Raw genomic sequence first — 15,132 nt, 5'->3', positions numbered from 1 at the left:
AGAGGCTTTAAAACCTCATTTGCTTTTTCAAAGAGTGCAAACTTAACTGAAGGTTGGGAGTTATGTTGCTGCTGGAAGCTCCTAGTACATTAATATTTTTGCATGAACGCACACATACAGTTCGGGTGGGCATACACATTTGCTGCAGATACATTCATCTCACTGTTTAGATCAGCTTCTCAGCTGAAAACGTCATCTTGGAAGAAACTGGCTGCAGATAAAAACATTTTTGCCCTGTGATACTCACATACTCTGTACTTTGTTCTTTCGGCAATCCCTTTGGCTCTTGTTCTGGCTATACCACAGGTAACACACTGAAGATCCTCTACTTTCTGATCAGTTGTTAGAGGTGGACGAGGGGTAGCCATTGATCTCCTAAGTGGCATTGGGTTTGGTTGTCGTCGTTTTCTCAGAAGACTTTGATTCTTGTTGTGATTCCCTGGTTTCTGCTTTTTTGCCAATTGTTTCAGGCTTTTATCCATTGTATACAACTTGTAGCACTTGTTGTTACAGTGATAAGATATTTTGTCCTCTTCACCCATCAGTTCAATCTTTTGTGAACTTCGTTTTGCCGTATTTCTGCAGCATCTAGGACTCTCTTCTGTCCAGCAGCAGTTGATGTTAGCTTTTTATTCAGATTAATTTGGCATATGACACATTTTTCTTTGTTGAAGGAGTCCTCATATTTTGTAGTAAGTAACACTCTGTCAGGAGGTAAAGATCCTTTGCTGAAACAAAATCAATATTAAAATAAATTACCAATATGATAGCTAAAACACATCATTATAGAGCAGCTACTTTGGAAAATGGCATTAGGGTTGCTCTGGGGAGTTAGTTTCTGTCTCTATAAGACTACTTGACCCCCCAAACTTATGTTTTGACACCAAAATGAAGTACATAGGTCTCATGGTTCATGAAATAGTACATCTTCACTCAACACATCCTCCATTTTTTAAAATATCATACAGACAGAATCAGCCCAAATTATTAATGTCTACCCAAGCTAAATTACTTCTCTAATGAGACAAAAACACAAATCAAAAATGAAAATCTATGGACAACAATTTTTTTTACAGAGGTATAGAAGAAGAGTTCTTTGCTGTTATTGGATCTTGATTCGATGTATGAGACTAAGGCATTTCTTTTCTATTCTTTCAACTTTCTGTGGTAGAGAGTGAGGGTTGTCTTGAAGGTGGTCTTGCTGGTCATGTCCTTGCTGGTGCACAAACTCCTTGCCAGTTGTTTACCATGTCGTTTAGTGGTTCTGAGGCCTTCACTGAACCAGATAGCGTGCTTGGTGGACCTTCTGTGGGTATTGTTACCAATAGAAGCGATGCTGTTGGTGCAGTTGATTATCCAATTTTTGAAGTTTCTGTTGTTTTGGTTTAGGTTGTTGGAGAAGATGGGGTGGGAGGTGGTGAAGGCATTGATTCAAGTGTCCTTTGATACTTTTCTACAGATGTGGTAGGGGTGTTGGGCAGATGGGGGGTGGAGATCCATGGGCTGGTGATGTTGAAGTGAACAATATAGTGGTCAGTCCAGGTGAGTTCCATAGTGTGGCTGTACGTGATGCTGTCACTGGAGGTGAAGATGGGGTCTAGCATGTGGCCAGCAGTGTGCGTGGGGTCGTGGACGAGTTGGGTGAGTCCGATGTTGTTTATGCTGTCGAGGACATGGGTAGTGTTAATGTCATTGTGGTTATCAAGATGAAAGTTGAGGTTGACTATGAAAATGTAGTTTTTGGGGTCTATGGCAAGGGGGGTGATGAAGTCAGTGATTACGTTGCAAAAGGCTGGACATGGTCCTGGAAAATAGTAGACGAGGGTGCACCATGTAGGGCGTTTTGCTATCTGTCTGGAGTCGGAAATTGAGGTACTCCATGGCTAGGATGATGTTGTCATTTGTGGTGGTGCATTGGATGGATTCCTTGTGTATGATGGCAATCCCTATACCAGGCTTGTTGGTGCAGCCGTGGTGAGTGATCTTGTATCCTTTGGGTATTGCTGTGGCGATGATAGGCCTGGAAGTGGGGTTGAGCCAGGTCTCAATGAGGAAGAGGACGTTAAGTGTGCGGGTGGAAATGAGGTCCCAAATCTTGGTGGTGTGTTTGCATAGTGAGCGTGTGTTGAGAAGGACACATGTGAGTTGGTGTTTTTGTGCAGGTGGTTGTGTTCTGGGTGGGGCTAGTTGGTAGGTTGTGGTGTGTGTGCTGAGGCAGGTGAAATGGCAGTGGGTGCAGGTGAAGGTCCTGCACAGTGCAGTGTTTGTTGAGGCACTCAGAGTCGAGGGTGTAGAGCTCAACGATGGTGTATCTCCGGGGAGAGGGTGGAGAAAGTCCTGGGATCTGTTGGTGGAAAGAACGATGAGTTGGAAAACCTGGGCAGAAAACCCAGGCAGCTGCAGTGTTACTGGGTCAGGCTGGAACAAGCAGGAGCTGGAGGTCACAGCGAGTGGCAGGCCAGGTGTCCTGGTGCCTATAACAAAATTTGTATTAGACCTAAATGGAAACAGTTTCAAGGGAACGTGCTGAGAGCTTGAATGATACAAGGGATGTGTAAGATTAGGCTTTGGTACTCCCCTGCACATGCAGGTCATATTGGAATCTGAAACATCTGAAACATATAGTAGGTTTCTAGGCGGTTTAGGAATTATCCTTGTCCCTATCATTAGTGGATTTTTCATGCTGGCAGCAGTGATATCTTTTTAACTCAAACATACAGTAAGTATATTAAGGGGTACAAGAGCTACTCATCTGTTTCTGTTGTATCAATTGTGGTGATGGGCCAACTTACACAAAGTATCATCTCCCTTCTCACAGTCACCCATTGAGGAGCCTATGTCACACAGTGGGAGGAAAGACAAACTAAAAACCGATACAAAGATTGGTTTTCCAGCTCGTTTGTGGATGCTCTCGGCCAGTGGTGTAACAAAACTTGAGGGGGTCCACCTGCAAAGTACAGGGAGGGGGATCCCCGGACCCAGTCAGGAGCTCTCAGGCCAGGGGCCAGCCACTCATGCACATTGCCAGCTATGCAGAGGGGGGTCTCTGGAGATCGGGACCCCACGCACCAGAGGGGCTGCGAGAGCTAATGTTATGTCACTGCTCTGGTCTACCGATGTCCGTTAAGGAGTGTGAAAATACCTCAGGACATCGGCAGCAGCATCAGCAAGCTTTTGTTTTCTATTTTTTTGGGGGGAAGGGTGTTTGTTGGGGGGGCAGGTGACTCTTAGCAGCATGATGCCAGACCACTCCTAGGCCACGCCCTCGCCTCATGATGGCAATTATAGGATGGCAGGATCATTTACACAGACCTGTTTGGTCTGATCCCACCCTCTGCAGGGGGGCTGCCAGCTCATTAGCACTCACTGCTGGTCACTGCCTGTGGTAGTTCCCAACGCTGCTGCCTGCTGGGTGGGGTTCGAAAGTGCCAGTCTGGGATTAGGAGGGCGCCACTATTGTTGGTGCCCTAATAAGGACAAATGCAATATATAGAAGCGGTATTTATTTACATAAGCAGAGACCGGAAAGGGTATGTGAGAGTTCCCTTCATTCTTAGCACTTGTGGTGGGCGTGATTATTATTAGTGAAGCAGGTGCAATAGCACCAGGGTCTAAGTTGGGAGGGGCCCATCATACACCAGGTATGGCCTCCTTTCAATACCCTGTAAAATTGAGGGGCCTCTTTTCCTTGTTTGAGTTAGGACCCCAGGACGTTTGTTGCATCAAAGTGGTTTTTCAATGTGATTACTTTCTGACTGGGTGCCTCTGTTTCACATATAACAGCCTTCTTAGAAGACCCTACGTGTTTTCAGAAAACATCAAACTGAACGAAACGTTTATAAGATATGAATTGTCTCCGTGCGTAGCTGGGCTCGCCTCATTGAATATTCACCAAGCTCTGGTCTCATTGCAGACAACGGGAAGCCCCCCGCGTTGGTGACCAGCATGATAGATTACAACATGCCAATTACCATGGCCTACATGAAGCACATGAAGCTGCAGCTGCTGAACTCACAGCAGGACGAGGTAAGAGAAATGCCCTCCAAGTTATGTCATAACTGGAATATCTGCCACGGGTTGGATTTTTCAGCGCGCGAGCACTGGAGAGCCTCAGCGGACGTGGTTTAATGTGAAAAATAAGCACTGATTTTATGTTACGTCTGATCAAGAAAAATATGAAGCCTGGTGTTTTTATGATTGTTTGCATTGTGTTTATTAGCTCAGAGTGTGTTTCTTCTGTCTTTAGCAAGTTAGAGGGATCTTGTCTCGTTATAAGAGAAAACATCCAAAATTATTTTCTGTTTAATTCAAAAAGTGCCACTAAGAAGGCTGTAGGTGAGATTGTGGGGGTCATTCTGACCCTGGCGGTCACCGACCACGGGAGCACCGCCAACAGGCTGGCGGTGCTCCCAAGGGCATTCTGACCGCGGCGGTTCTGCCGCGGTCAGATGCGGGAAACCGGCGGTCTCCCGCCGGTTTTCCGCTGCCCTTCAGAATCCTCCATGGCGGCGGAGCGCGCTCCGCCGCCTTGGGGATTCTGACACCCCCTCCCGCCATCCTGTTCCTGGCGGGTCTCCCGCCAGGAACAGGATGGCGGGAGGGGGTGCCGCGACACTGAAATACGCGACGGGTGCAACAGCACCCGTCGCACCTTCCCACTACGCCGGCTCAATTCTGAGCCGGCGTCCTCGTGGGAAGGTGATTTGCCCTGGGCTGGCGGGCGGCCTTTTGGCGGCCACCCGCCAGCCCAGGGCAAATCCCAAAATACCCTCCGCGGTCTTGTGACCGCGGAGCGGTATTTTGGTGGGGGAACTTCGGCGGGCGGCCTCCGCCGCCCGCCGAAGTCAGAATCACCCCCTGTGTGTATTAAGTGCAAAATAACAATACATTTTTACCTACAAAATATCGCCATCAGCATCCTTACCGGAGATAGTTATTCCACTTGTGAACCTCTGTGAGATTTTAAAAGCGCTGCATCCTGCGGGAAAGCTTGGAAAATGATGTGAATCTCCTATTCTAGAGATCACCCTGTCTCTGTTCCTGATAGTGCGGGTTGTGAACTACTAAAGTGATGGAGTGCTGGGTAATACCCGGGTCGAATTTTTACGAAACGTTTCATTGAAATGAATGATTCTAACTTTCCACAGGCATGTTTTAGGGGCGGCACTCTCACGATGTTTTTATAAATGGATCCACACTCGCTGTTTTACATCTCAATTTTTAACTAAATTAGTTAAGAATACATAGGTTTTACGGCAATTCGGAAGCGGCATTTATGAACTAATTTCATCCTCCATGAGGACTGTCGGAGGTTGCCTGGGGCTGGTGGCCAACAGATATCAGCGAGTAACCGCCAGAAGCCAGGGTCTATCATCTTCACCACAATACACACTGATGCACCACACACACACACACTCACCATGCACACAGACAATATACGCATACACCACCTGCACTCATGAGACTAACATGCACACAAACACACATTCACATGCACACTCATACGTGCAAAGGAGATGAAACCACACATACTCTCCCATTACTGTCTCTTCTTGCAACCCACCCAGCAGTTTCGTCCAATCCATGCTAGGGTGTTGCCACCTCCACTTCCCGCTCCTCTCGCACACGTCACACCACCACTAATGGAGCAAGTTGAAAAGCCAGAGGGTCTGCGGCTAGAGGACTGCAATGGGCGAATGCAGCAGAATGAAAAGTGGCCTCTCCTTCAGACCAAGGCAGACTTGCTCTCAATACAACTCTGTGTGATATGGGGTCGTCATAATATGATCAATCATCAAGGGGGAAGCCAGAAAAATAAAACGCCCTACACTCTCAAACACACATGGCACTGAACGAAAGGTCAAAGTGGAGGAACTCGAAAGTTTCTATGAAGGCTCATAGGAATTGTTTCTCTGAGGAAAAAAATGGTGCAAAAAGGTGCCTTCACAGCACATTTGGTGACGTCTATGAGGTTCAGCCAGTGCATTCCAACATATGCTTCATGATGTGATGCATGCTCTGCGTCTGCAGTTCAGCCTCTTCGTTCCAAGTCTCACAAATCTCGTAGTGAAGAGTTACAATGTGACGCGTTCTGGGAGTGTGCTAGCGCAGATGTTTTAATCAGAAATGATTAATGAGTGTATTTTGAATAATGAGTTTATGTAGAAAATGAATAACATAGAAAAATAATGCACGCATTTGAAAATGTGACCTCGGAGAATGACCACCAATGTTCACGAAATGTACTAATTAATGAATAATGCTTATAAAATATTGAAAATGTACTAGATTAATGTAGTAATATGTCATATTAAGGGTTATGAAGTATGCTTTAGTTTTATTAATTGTAGGCCTTAACTTAGTGAGTGTCTTGGCCTAGTCTTGCCAGGCCTCATGCAGAAGCTGTATTTCTTAGTGTTTAATATAAATGCTGACAGAGTGAATTAATCTGTGAAATATCCATTGTCTTGCTAACAGTGCTTAACAGAAGCTTTTCGTGAGAACCGACTGCAAGGAGATGATGTTCCCTCTAGTGTAACAACTTATGTGTAATGTGTGTGAGACGTACTTTCCCAGGACGAGAACAATGAAGATACTCATTGGAGCTGAAGATGCGACAATATTGTTACCTGTCGAGCCGGGTGATGAGGACATCATAAAGTGGACCAATCAACTGCATGTGAATAGAGAAATATTAGAATTCATAGATTTGGTATAGAAATATTATTTGATAAAGTATAAATGTACAATTAACTGACTGATAGGGAATTAGGAGATAGTTTAGGTGACTTTGATATAACAACGCGACAGAGAAGAAATATTCAGAGATACTTTAGGAGAGGGAGATTTGAGTCCTGATTTTGAGAGACTTGAGTTGCAGAGACTTTAGAGGAGAGATTCGAGATTCGTTCTGTCATTGGGCTCATACTGTCTGACTGAGAGCCTGATGCTATGCTGATCGACTGATGACCTGAGGACGAAGACTGATTCTGCTTTGCTGACCCATACCGAGGATCGGTAGACATGATGAGACCTGACTATTATGCATTCTATGCCTTTTCTTTCTAGGTACCAACTGTGCTGTTTTGACAGATCCATAGTTAGATGTTTTTCCAAATTTGTGTTTCCAAATTGTTTTGCATGAAGCCCAACATAATGATGCTAATCTGACGTTAGTTAAGGGCCCTCACAAATGACTGACTGTTACAGGGACTAATGATTGATGAATTACCCTGCTGAATCCTGTGTATGTTATAGCTTTGTCACAACTGACTCTGCTATTGATTTGCACTGTAGCTTTAGAATGTGTCACGGTGCAAGCTTTGATTAGATTGTGTTTTTCTGCCGCTTTAGACAACCAGTATTGTTTTTATATGTGTTTAATTTGATATTGAGATTAATCTACATGACTTCAGGATTGTTTATATAAGGGAAACTTACTAAACTTTACTAAAGGTGTGGTTATTCATGGCAGAAAGGTCATGATGCGTGATATTTACTGACTCCATTAACCCCTTCACTGCCAGGCCTTTTTCCCCTCCTGTGCCAGGCCTTTTTTTGCCTATTTGGAATAGTTCTCGCTTAGGCCCTCATAACTTTTTGTCCACATAAGCTACGCACGCCAAATTTGCGTCCTTTTTTCCAAAATCCTAGGGATTCTACAGGTACCCAGACTATGTGGGTTCCCCTGAAGGAGGCCAAGAAATTAGCCAAAATACAGTGACATTTTAGTTTTTTCAAAAAAATGGGAAAAAGGGGCTGCAGAAGAAGGCTTGTGGTTCTTTCCCTAAAAATGGCATCAACAAAGGGTTTGCGGTGCTAAAATCACCAGCTTCCCAGCTTCCAGGAACAGGCAGACTTGAATCAGAAAACCCAATTTTTCAACACAATTTTGGCATTTTACTGGGACATAACCCAGTTTTAAGATTTTTTGTGCTTTCAGCCTCCTTCCAGTCAGTGACAGAAATGGGCATGAAACCAATGCTAGATCCCAGAAACCTAAACATTTCTGAAAAGTAGACAAAATTCTGAATTCAGCAAGGGGTGATTTGTGTAGATCCTACAAGGGTTTCCGACAGAAAATAACAACTGAAACAAAATAATATTGAAATTGAGGTGAAAAAAACAGCAATTTTTCTCTTTACTCTGTAACTTTTTCCTGCAATGTCAGATTTTTTGAAGCAATATACTGTTACATCTGCTGGACTCTTCTGGTTGCGGGGATATATAGGGCTTGTAGGTTCATCAAGAACCCTACGTACCCAGAGCCAATAAATGAGCTGCACCCTGCAGTGGGTTTTCATTCTATACCGGGTATACAGCAATTAATTTGCTGAAATATAAAGAGTGAAAAATAGCTATCAAGAAAACCTTTGTATTTCCAAAATGGGCACAAGATAAGGTGTTGAGGAGCAGTGGTTATTTGTGCATCTCTGAATTCCGGGGTGCCCATACTAGCATGTGTATTACAGGGCATTTCTCGAATAGACCTCTTTTTTACACACTCTCTTATATTTGGAAGAAAAAATTGTAGAGAAAGACAAGGGGCAATAACACTTGTTTTCCTATTCTATGTTCCCCCAAGTCTCCTGATAAAAATGATACCTCACTTGTGTGGGTAGGCCTAGCGCCCGCGACAGGAAATGCCCCAAAACACAACGTGGACACATCCCATTTTTTGAAAGAAAACCGAGGTGTTTTTTGCAAAGTGCCTACCTGTACATTTTGGCCTCTAGCTCAGCCGGCACCTAGGGAAACCTACCAAACCTGTACATTTTTTAAAACTAGAGACCTAGGGGAATCCAGGATGGGATGACTTGTGGGGCTCTGACCAGGTTCTGTTACCCAGAATCCTTTGCAAACCTCAAAATTTGGCTAAAAAAACACATTTCCCTCACATGTCAGTGACAGAAAGTTCTGGAATCTGAGAGGAGACACAGATTTCCTTCCACCCAGCGTTCCCCCAAGTCTCCCGATAAAAATGATACCTCACTTGTGTGGATAGGCCTAGCGCCTGCAACAGGAAATGCCCCAAAACACAACGTGGACACATCCCATTTTTTGACAGAAAACAGAGGTGTTTTTTGCAAAGTGCCTACCTGTAGATTTTGTCCTCCAGCTCAGCCGGCACCTAGGGAAACCTACCAAACCTGTGCTTTTTTAAAACTAGAGACCTAGGGGAATCCAAGATGGGGTGACTTGTGGGGCTCTGACCAGGTTCTGTTACCCAGAATCCTTTGCAAACCTCAAAATTTGGCTAAAAAAATACATTTCCCTCACATTTCGGTGACAGAAAGTTCTGGAATCTGAGAGGAGACACAAATTTCCTTCCACCCAGCGTTCCCCCAAGTCTCCCGATAAAAATGATACCTCACTTGTGTGGATAGGCCTAGCGCCTGTGACAGGAAATGCCCCAAAACACAACGTGGACACATCCCATTTTTTGACAGAAAACAGAGGTGTTTTTTGCAAAGTGCCTACCTGTAGATTTTGGCCTCCAGATCAGCCGGCACCTAGGGAAACCTACCAAACCTGTGCTTTTTTTAAAACTAGAGTCCTAGGGAAATCCAAGATGGGGTGACTTGTGGGGCTCTGACCAGGTTCTGTTACCCAGAATCCTTTGCAAACCTCAAAAGTTGGCCAGAAAAACAAGTTTTCCTCACATTTCGGTGACAGAAAGTTCTGGAATCTGAGAGGAGCCACAAATTTCCTACCTGTAGATTTTGGCCTCCAGCTCAGCCGGCACCTAGGGAAACCTACCAAACCTGTGCTTTTTTTAAACTAGAGACCTAGGGGAATCCAAGATGGGGTGACTTGTGGGGCTCTGACCAGGTTCTGTTACCCAGAATCCTTTGCAAACCTCAAAATTTGGCTAAAAAAACACATTTTCCCCACATTTTGGTGACAGAAAGTTCTGGAATCTGAGAGGGGACACAAATTTCCTTCCACCCAGCGTTGCCCCAAGTCTCCCGATAAAAATGATACCTCACTTGTGTGGATAGGCCTAGCGCCTGTGACAGGAAATGCCCCAAAACACAACGTGGACACATCACATTTTTTCACAGAAAACAGAGGTGTTTTTTGCAAAGTGCCTACCTGTAGATTTTGGCCTCTTGCTCAGCCGGTACATAGAGAAACCTACCAAACCTGTGCATTTATGAAAACTAGAGACCTAGGGGAATTCAAGATGGGGTGACTTGTGGGGCTCTGGCCAGGTTCTGTTACCCAGAATCCTTTGCAAACCTCAAAAGTTGGCCAGAAAAACAAGTTTTCCTCACATTTCGGTGACAGAAAGTTCTGGAATCTGAGAGGAGCCACAAATTTCCTACCTGTAGATTTTGGCCTCCAGCTCAGCCGGCACCTAGGGAAACCTACCAAACCTGTGCTTTTTTTAAACTAGAGACCTAGGGGAATCCAAGATGGGGTGACTTGTGGGGCTCTGACCAGGTTCTGTTACCCAGAATCCTTTGCAAACCTCAAAATTTGGCTAAAAAAACACATTTTCCCCACATTTTGGTGACAGAAAGTTCTGGAATCTGAGAGGGGACACAAATTTCCTTCCACCCAGCGTTCCCCCAAGTCTCCCGATAAAAATGATACCTCACTTGTGTGGATAGGCCTAGCGCCTGTGACAGGAAATGCCCCAAAACACAACGTGGACACATCACATTTTTTCACAGAAAACAGAGGTGTTTTTTGCAAAGTGCCTACCTGTAGATTTTGGCCTCTTGCTCAGCCGGTACATAGAGAAACCTACCAAACCTGTGCATTTATGAAAACTAGAGACCTAGGGGAATTCAAGATGGGGTGACTTGTGGGGCTCTGGCCAGGTTCTGTTACCCAGAATCCTTTGCAAACCTCAAAATTTGGCCAGAAAAACAAGTTTTCCTCACATTTCTGTGACAGAAAGTTCTGGAATCTGAGAGGAGCCACAGATTTCCTTCCACCCAGCGTTCCCCCAAGTCTCCCGATAAAAATGATACCTCACTTGTGTGGATAGGCCTAGCGCGTGCGACAGGAAATGCCCCAAAACACAACGTGGACACATCACATTTTTTCACAGAAAACAGATGTTTTGTGCAAAGTGCCTACCTGTAGATTTTGGCCTCTAGCTCAGCCGGTACCTAGAGAAACCTACCAAACCTGTGCTTTTTTTAAAACTAGAGTCCTAGGGAAATCCAAGATGGGGTGACTTGTGGGGCTCTGACCAGGTTCTGTTACCCAGAATCCTTTGCAAACCTCAAAAGTTGGCCAGAAAAACAAGTTTTCCTCACATTTCGGTGACAGAAAGTTCTGGAATCTGAGAGGAGCCACAAATTTCCTACCTGTAGATTTTGGCCTCCAGCTCAGCCGGCACCTAGGGAAACCTACCAAACCTGTGCTTTTTTTAAACTAGAGACCTAGGGGAATCCAAGATGGGGTGACTTGTGGGGCTCTGACCAGGTTCTGTTACCCAGAATCCTTTGCAAACCTCAAAATTTGGCTAAAAAAACACATTTTCCCCACATTTCGGTGACAGAAAGTTTTCGAATCTGAGAGGAGACACAAATTTCCTTCCACCCAGCGTTCCCCCAAGTCTCCCGATAAAAAGGATACCTCACTTGTGTGGATAGGCCTAGCGCCTGCAACAGGAAATGCCCCAAAACACAACGTGGACACATCCCATTTTTTGACAGAAAACAGAGGTGTTTTTTGCAAAGTGCCTACCTGTAGATTTTGTCCTCCAGCTCAGCCGGCACCTAGGGAAACCTACCAAACCTGTGCTTTTTTAAAACTAGAGACCTAGGGGAATCCAAGATGGGGTGACTTGTGGGGCTCTGACCAGGTTCTGTTACCCAGAATCCTTTGCAAACCTCAAAATTTGGCTAAAAAAATACATTTCCCTCACATTTCGGTGACAGAAAGTTTTCGAATCTGAGAGGAGACACAAATTTCCTTCCACCCAGCGTTCCCCCAAGTCTCCCGATAAAAAGGATACCTCACTTGTGTGGATAGGCCTAGCGCCTGCGACAGGAAATGCCCCAAAACACAACGTGGACACATCCCATTTTTTGACAGAAAACAGAGGTGTTTTTTGCAAAGTGCCTACCTGTAGATTTTGGCCTCCAGCTCAGCCGGCACCTAGGGAAACCTACCAAACCTGTGCTTTTTTTAAAACTAGAGACCTAGGGGAATCCAAGATGGGGTGACTTGTGGGGCTCTGACCAGGTTCTGTTACCCAGAATCCTTTGCAAACCTGAAAATGTGGCTAAAAAAACACATTTTCCCCCACATTTTGGTGACAGAAAGTTCTGGAATCTGAGAGGAGACACAAATTTCCTTCCACCCAGCGTTCCCCCAAGTCTCCCGATAAAAATTATACCTCACTTGTGTGGATAGGCCTAGCGCCTGCAACAGGAAATGCCCCAAAACACAACGTGGACACATCACATTTTTTCACAGAAAACAGAGGTGTTTTTTTCAAAGTGCCTACCTGTAGATTTTGGCCTCTAGCTCAGCAGGCACCTAGAGAAACCTACCAAACCTGTGCATTTATGAAAACTAGAGACCTAGGGGAATCCAAGATGGGGTGACTTGTGGGGCTCTGACCAGGTTCTGTTACCCAGAATCCTTTGCAAACCTGAAAATGTGGCTAAAAAAACACATTTTCCCCACATTTTGGTGACAGAAAGTTCTGGAATCTGAGAGGAGACACAAATTTCCTTCCACCCAGCGTTCCCCCAAGTCTCCCGATAAAAATGATACCTCACTTGTGTGGATAGGCCTAGCGCCTGCGACAGGAAATGCCCCAAAACACAACGTGGACACATCACATTTTTTCACAGAAAACAGAGGTGTTTTTTGCAAAGTGCCTACCTGTAGATTTTGGCCTCTAGCTCAGCCGGTACCTAGAGAAACCTACCAAACCTGTGCATTTATAAAAACTAGAGACCTAGGGGAATCCAAGATGGGGTGACTTGTGGGGCTCTGACCAGGTTCTGTTACCCAGAATCCTTTGCAAACCTCAAAATTTGGCTAAAAAAATACATTTCCCTCACATTTCGGTGACAGAAAGTTCTGGAATCTGAGAGGAGACACACATTTCCTTCCACCCAGCGTTCCCCCAAGTCTCCCGATAAAAATGATACCTCACTTGTGTGGATAGGCCTAGCGCCTGTGACAGGAAATGCCCCAAAACACAACGTGGACACATCCCATTTTTTGACAGAAAACAGAGGTGTTTTTTGCAAAGTGCCTACCTGTAGATTTTGGCCTCCAGATCAGCCGGCACCTAGGGAAACCTACCAAACCTGTGCTTTTTTTAAAACTAGAGTCCTAGGGAAATCCAAGATGGGGTGACTTGTGGGGCTCTGACCAGGTTCTGTTACCCAGAATCCTTTGCAAACCTCAAAAGTTGGCCAGAAAAACAAGTTTTCCTCACATTTCGGTGACAGAAAGTTCTGGAATCTGAGAGGAGCCACAAATTTCCTACCTGTAGATTTTGGCCTCCAGCTCAGCCGGCACCTAGGGAAACCTACCAAACCTGTGCTTTTTTTAAACTAGAGACCTAGGGGAATCCAAGATGGGGTGACTTGTGGGGCTCTGACCAGGTTCTGTTACCCAGAATCCTTTTCAAACCTCAAAATTTGGCTAAAAAAACACATTTTCCCCACATTTTGGTGACAGAAAGTTCTGGAATCTGAGAGGGGACACAAATTTCCTTCCACCCAGCGTTGCCCCAAGTCTCCCGATAAAAATGATACCTCACTTGTGTGGATAGGCCTAGCGCCTGTGACAGGAAATGCCCCAAAACACAACGTGGACACATCACATTTTTTCACAGAAAACAGAGGTGTTTTTTGCAAAGTGCCTACCTGTAGATTTTGGCCTCTTGCTCAGCCGGTACATAGAGAAACCTACCAAACCTGTGCATTTATGAAAACTAGAGACCTAGTGGAATTCAAGATGGGGTGACTTGTGGGGCTCTGGCCAGGTTCTGTTACCCAGAATCCTTTGCAAACCTCAAAATTTGGCCAGAAAAACAAGTTTTCCTCACATTTCTGTGACAGAAAGTTCTGGAATCTGAGAGGAGCCACAGATTTCCTTCCACCCAGCGTTCCCCCAAGTCTCCCGATAAAAATGATACCTCACTTGTGTGGATAGGCCTAGCGCGTGCGACAGGAAATGCCCCAAAACACAACGTGGACACATCACATTTTTTCACAGAAAACAGATGTTTTGTGCAAAGTGCCTACCTGTAGATTTTGGCCTCTAGCTCAGCCGGTACCTAGAGAAACCTACCAAACCTGTGCTTTTTTTAAAACTAGAGTCCTAGGGAAATCCAAGATGGGGTGACTTGTGGGGCTCTGACCAGGTTCTGTTACCCAGAATCCTTTGCAAACCTCAAAAGTTGGCCAGAAAAACAAGTTTTCCTCACATTTCGGTGACAGAAAGTTCTGGAATCTGAGAGGAGCCACAAATTTCCTACCTGTAGATTTTGGCCTCCAGCTCAGCCGGCACCTAGGGAAACCTACCAAACCTGTGCTTTTTTTAAACTAGAGACCTAGGGGAATCCAAGATGGGGTGACTTGTGGGGCTCTGACCAGGTTCTGTTACCCAGAATCCTTTGCAAACCTCAAAATTTGGCTAAAAAAACACATTTTCCCCACATTTTGGTGACAGAAAGTTCTGGAATCTGAGAGGGGACACAAATTTCCTTCCACCCAGCGTTCCCCCAAGTCTCCCGATAAAAATGATACCTCACTTGTGTGGATAGGCCTAGCGCCTGTGACAGGAAATGCCCCAAAACACAACGTGGACACATCACATTTTTTCACAGAAAACAGAGGTGTTTTTTGCAAAGTGCCTACCTGTAGATTTTGGCCTCTTGCTCAGCCGGTACATAGAGAAACCTACCAAACCTGTGCATTTATGAAAACTAGAGACCTAGGGGAATTCAAGATGGGGTGACTTGTGGGGCTCTGGCCAGGTTCTGTTACCCAGAATCCTTTGCAAACCTCAAAATTTGGCCAGAAAAACAAGTTTTCCTCACATTTCTGTGACAGAAAGTTCTGGAATCTGAGAGGAGCCACAGATTTCCTTCCACCCAGCGTTCCCCCAAGTCTCCCGATAAAAATGATACCTCACTTGTGT

General features: G+C 45.2%; 1 protein-coding gene across 4 annotated transcripts in view; it reads left to right on the top strand.

Moving 5' to 3' along the window:
• NOL4 (nucleolar protein 4) overlaps positions 1–15,132 on the top strand; it is a 633,075-nt gene that overhangs the window by 292,514 nt on the left and 325,429 nt on the right. For all 4 annotated transcript variants that reach the window (XM_069220100.1, XM_069220098.1, XM_069220102.1 and 1 more), the window contains exon 5: positions 3,914–4,026. In XM_069220100.1, the coding sequence (XP_069076201.1) occupies positions 3,914–4,026 (113 nt within the window). The remainder of the gene's footprint in view (positions 1–3,913; positions 4,027–15,132) is intronic.

Source organism: Pleurodeles waltl, chromosome 2_2, assembly GCF_031143425.1.
Source record: "Pleurodeles waltl isolate 20211129_DDA chromosome 2_2, aPleWal1.hap1.20221129, whole genome shotgun sequence".
NCBI lineage: Eukaryota > Metazoa > Chordata > Amphibia > Caudata > Salamandridae > Pleurodeles > Pleurodeles waltl.
This window is presented reverse-complemented; position numbering and strand designations above follow the sequence as displayed.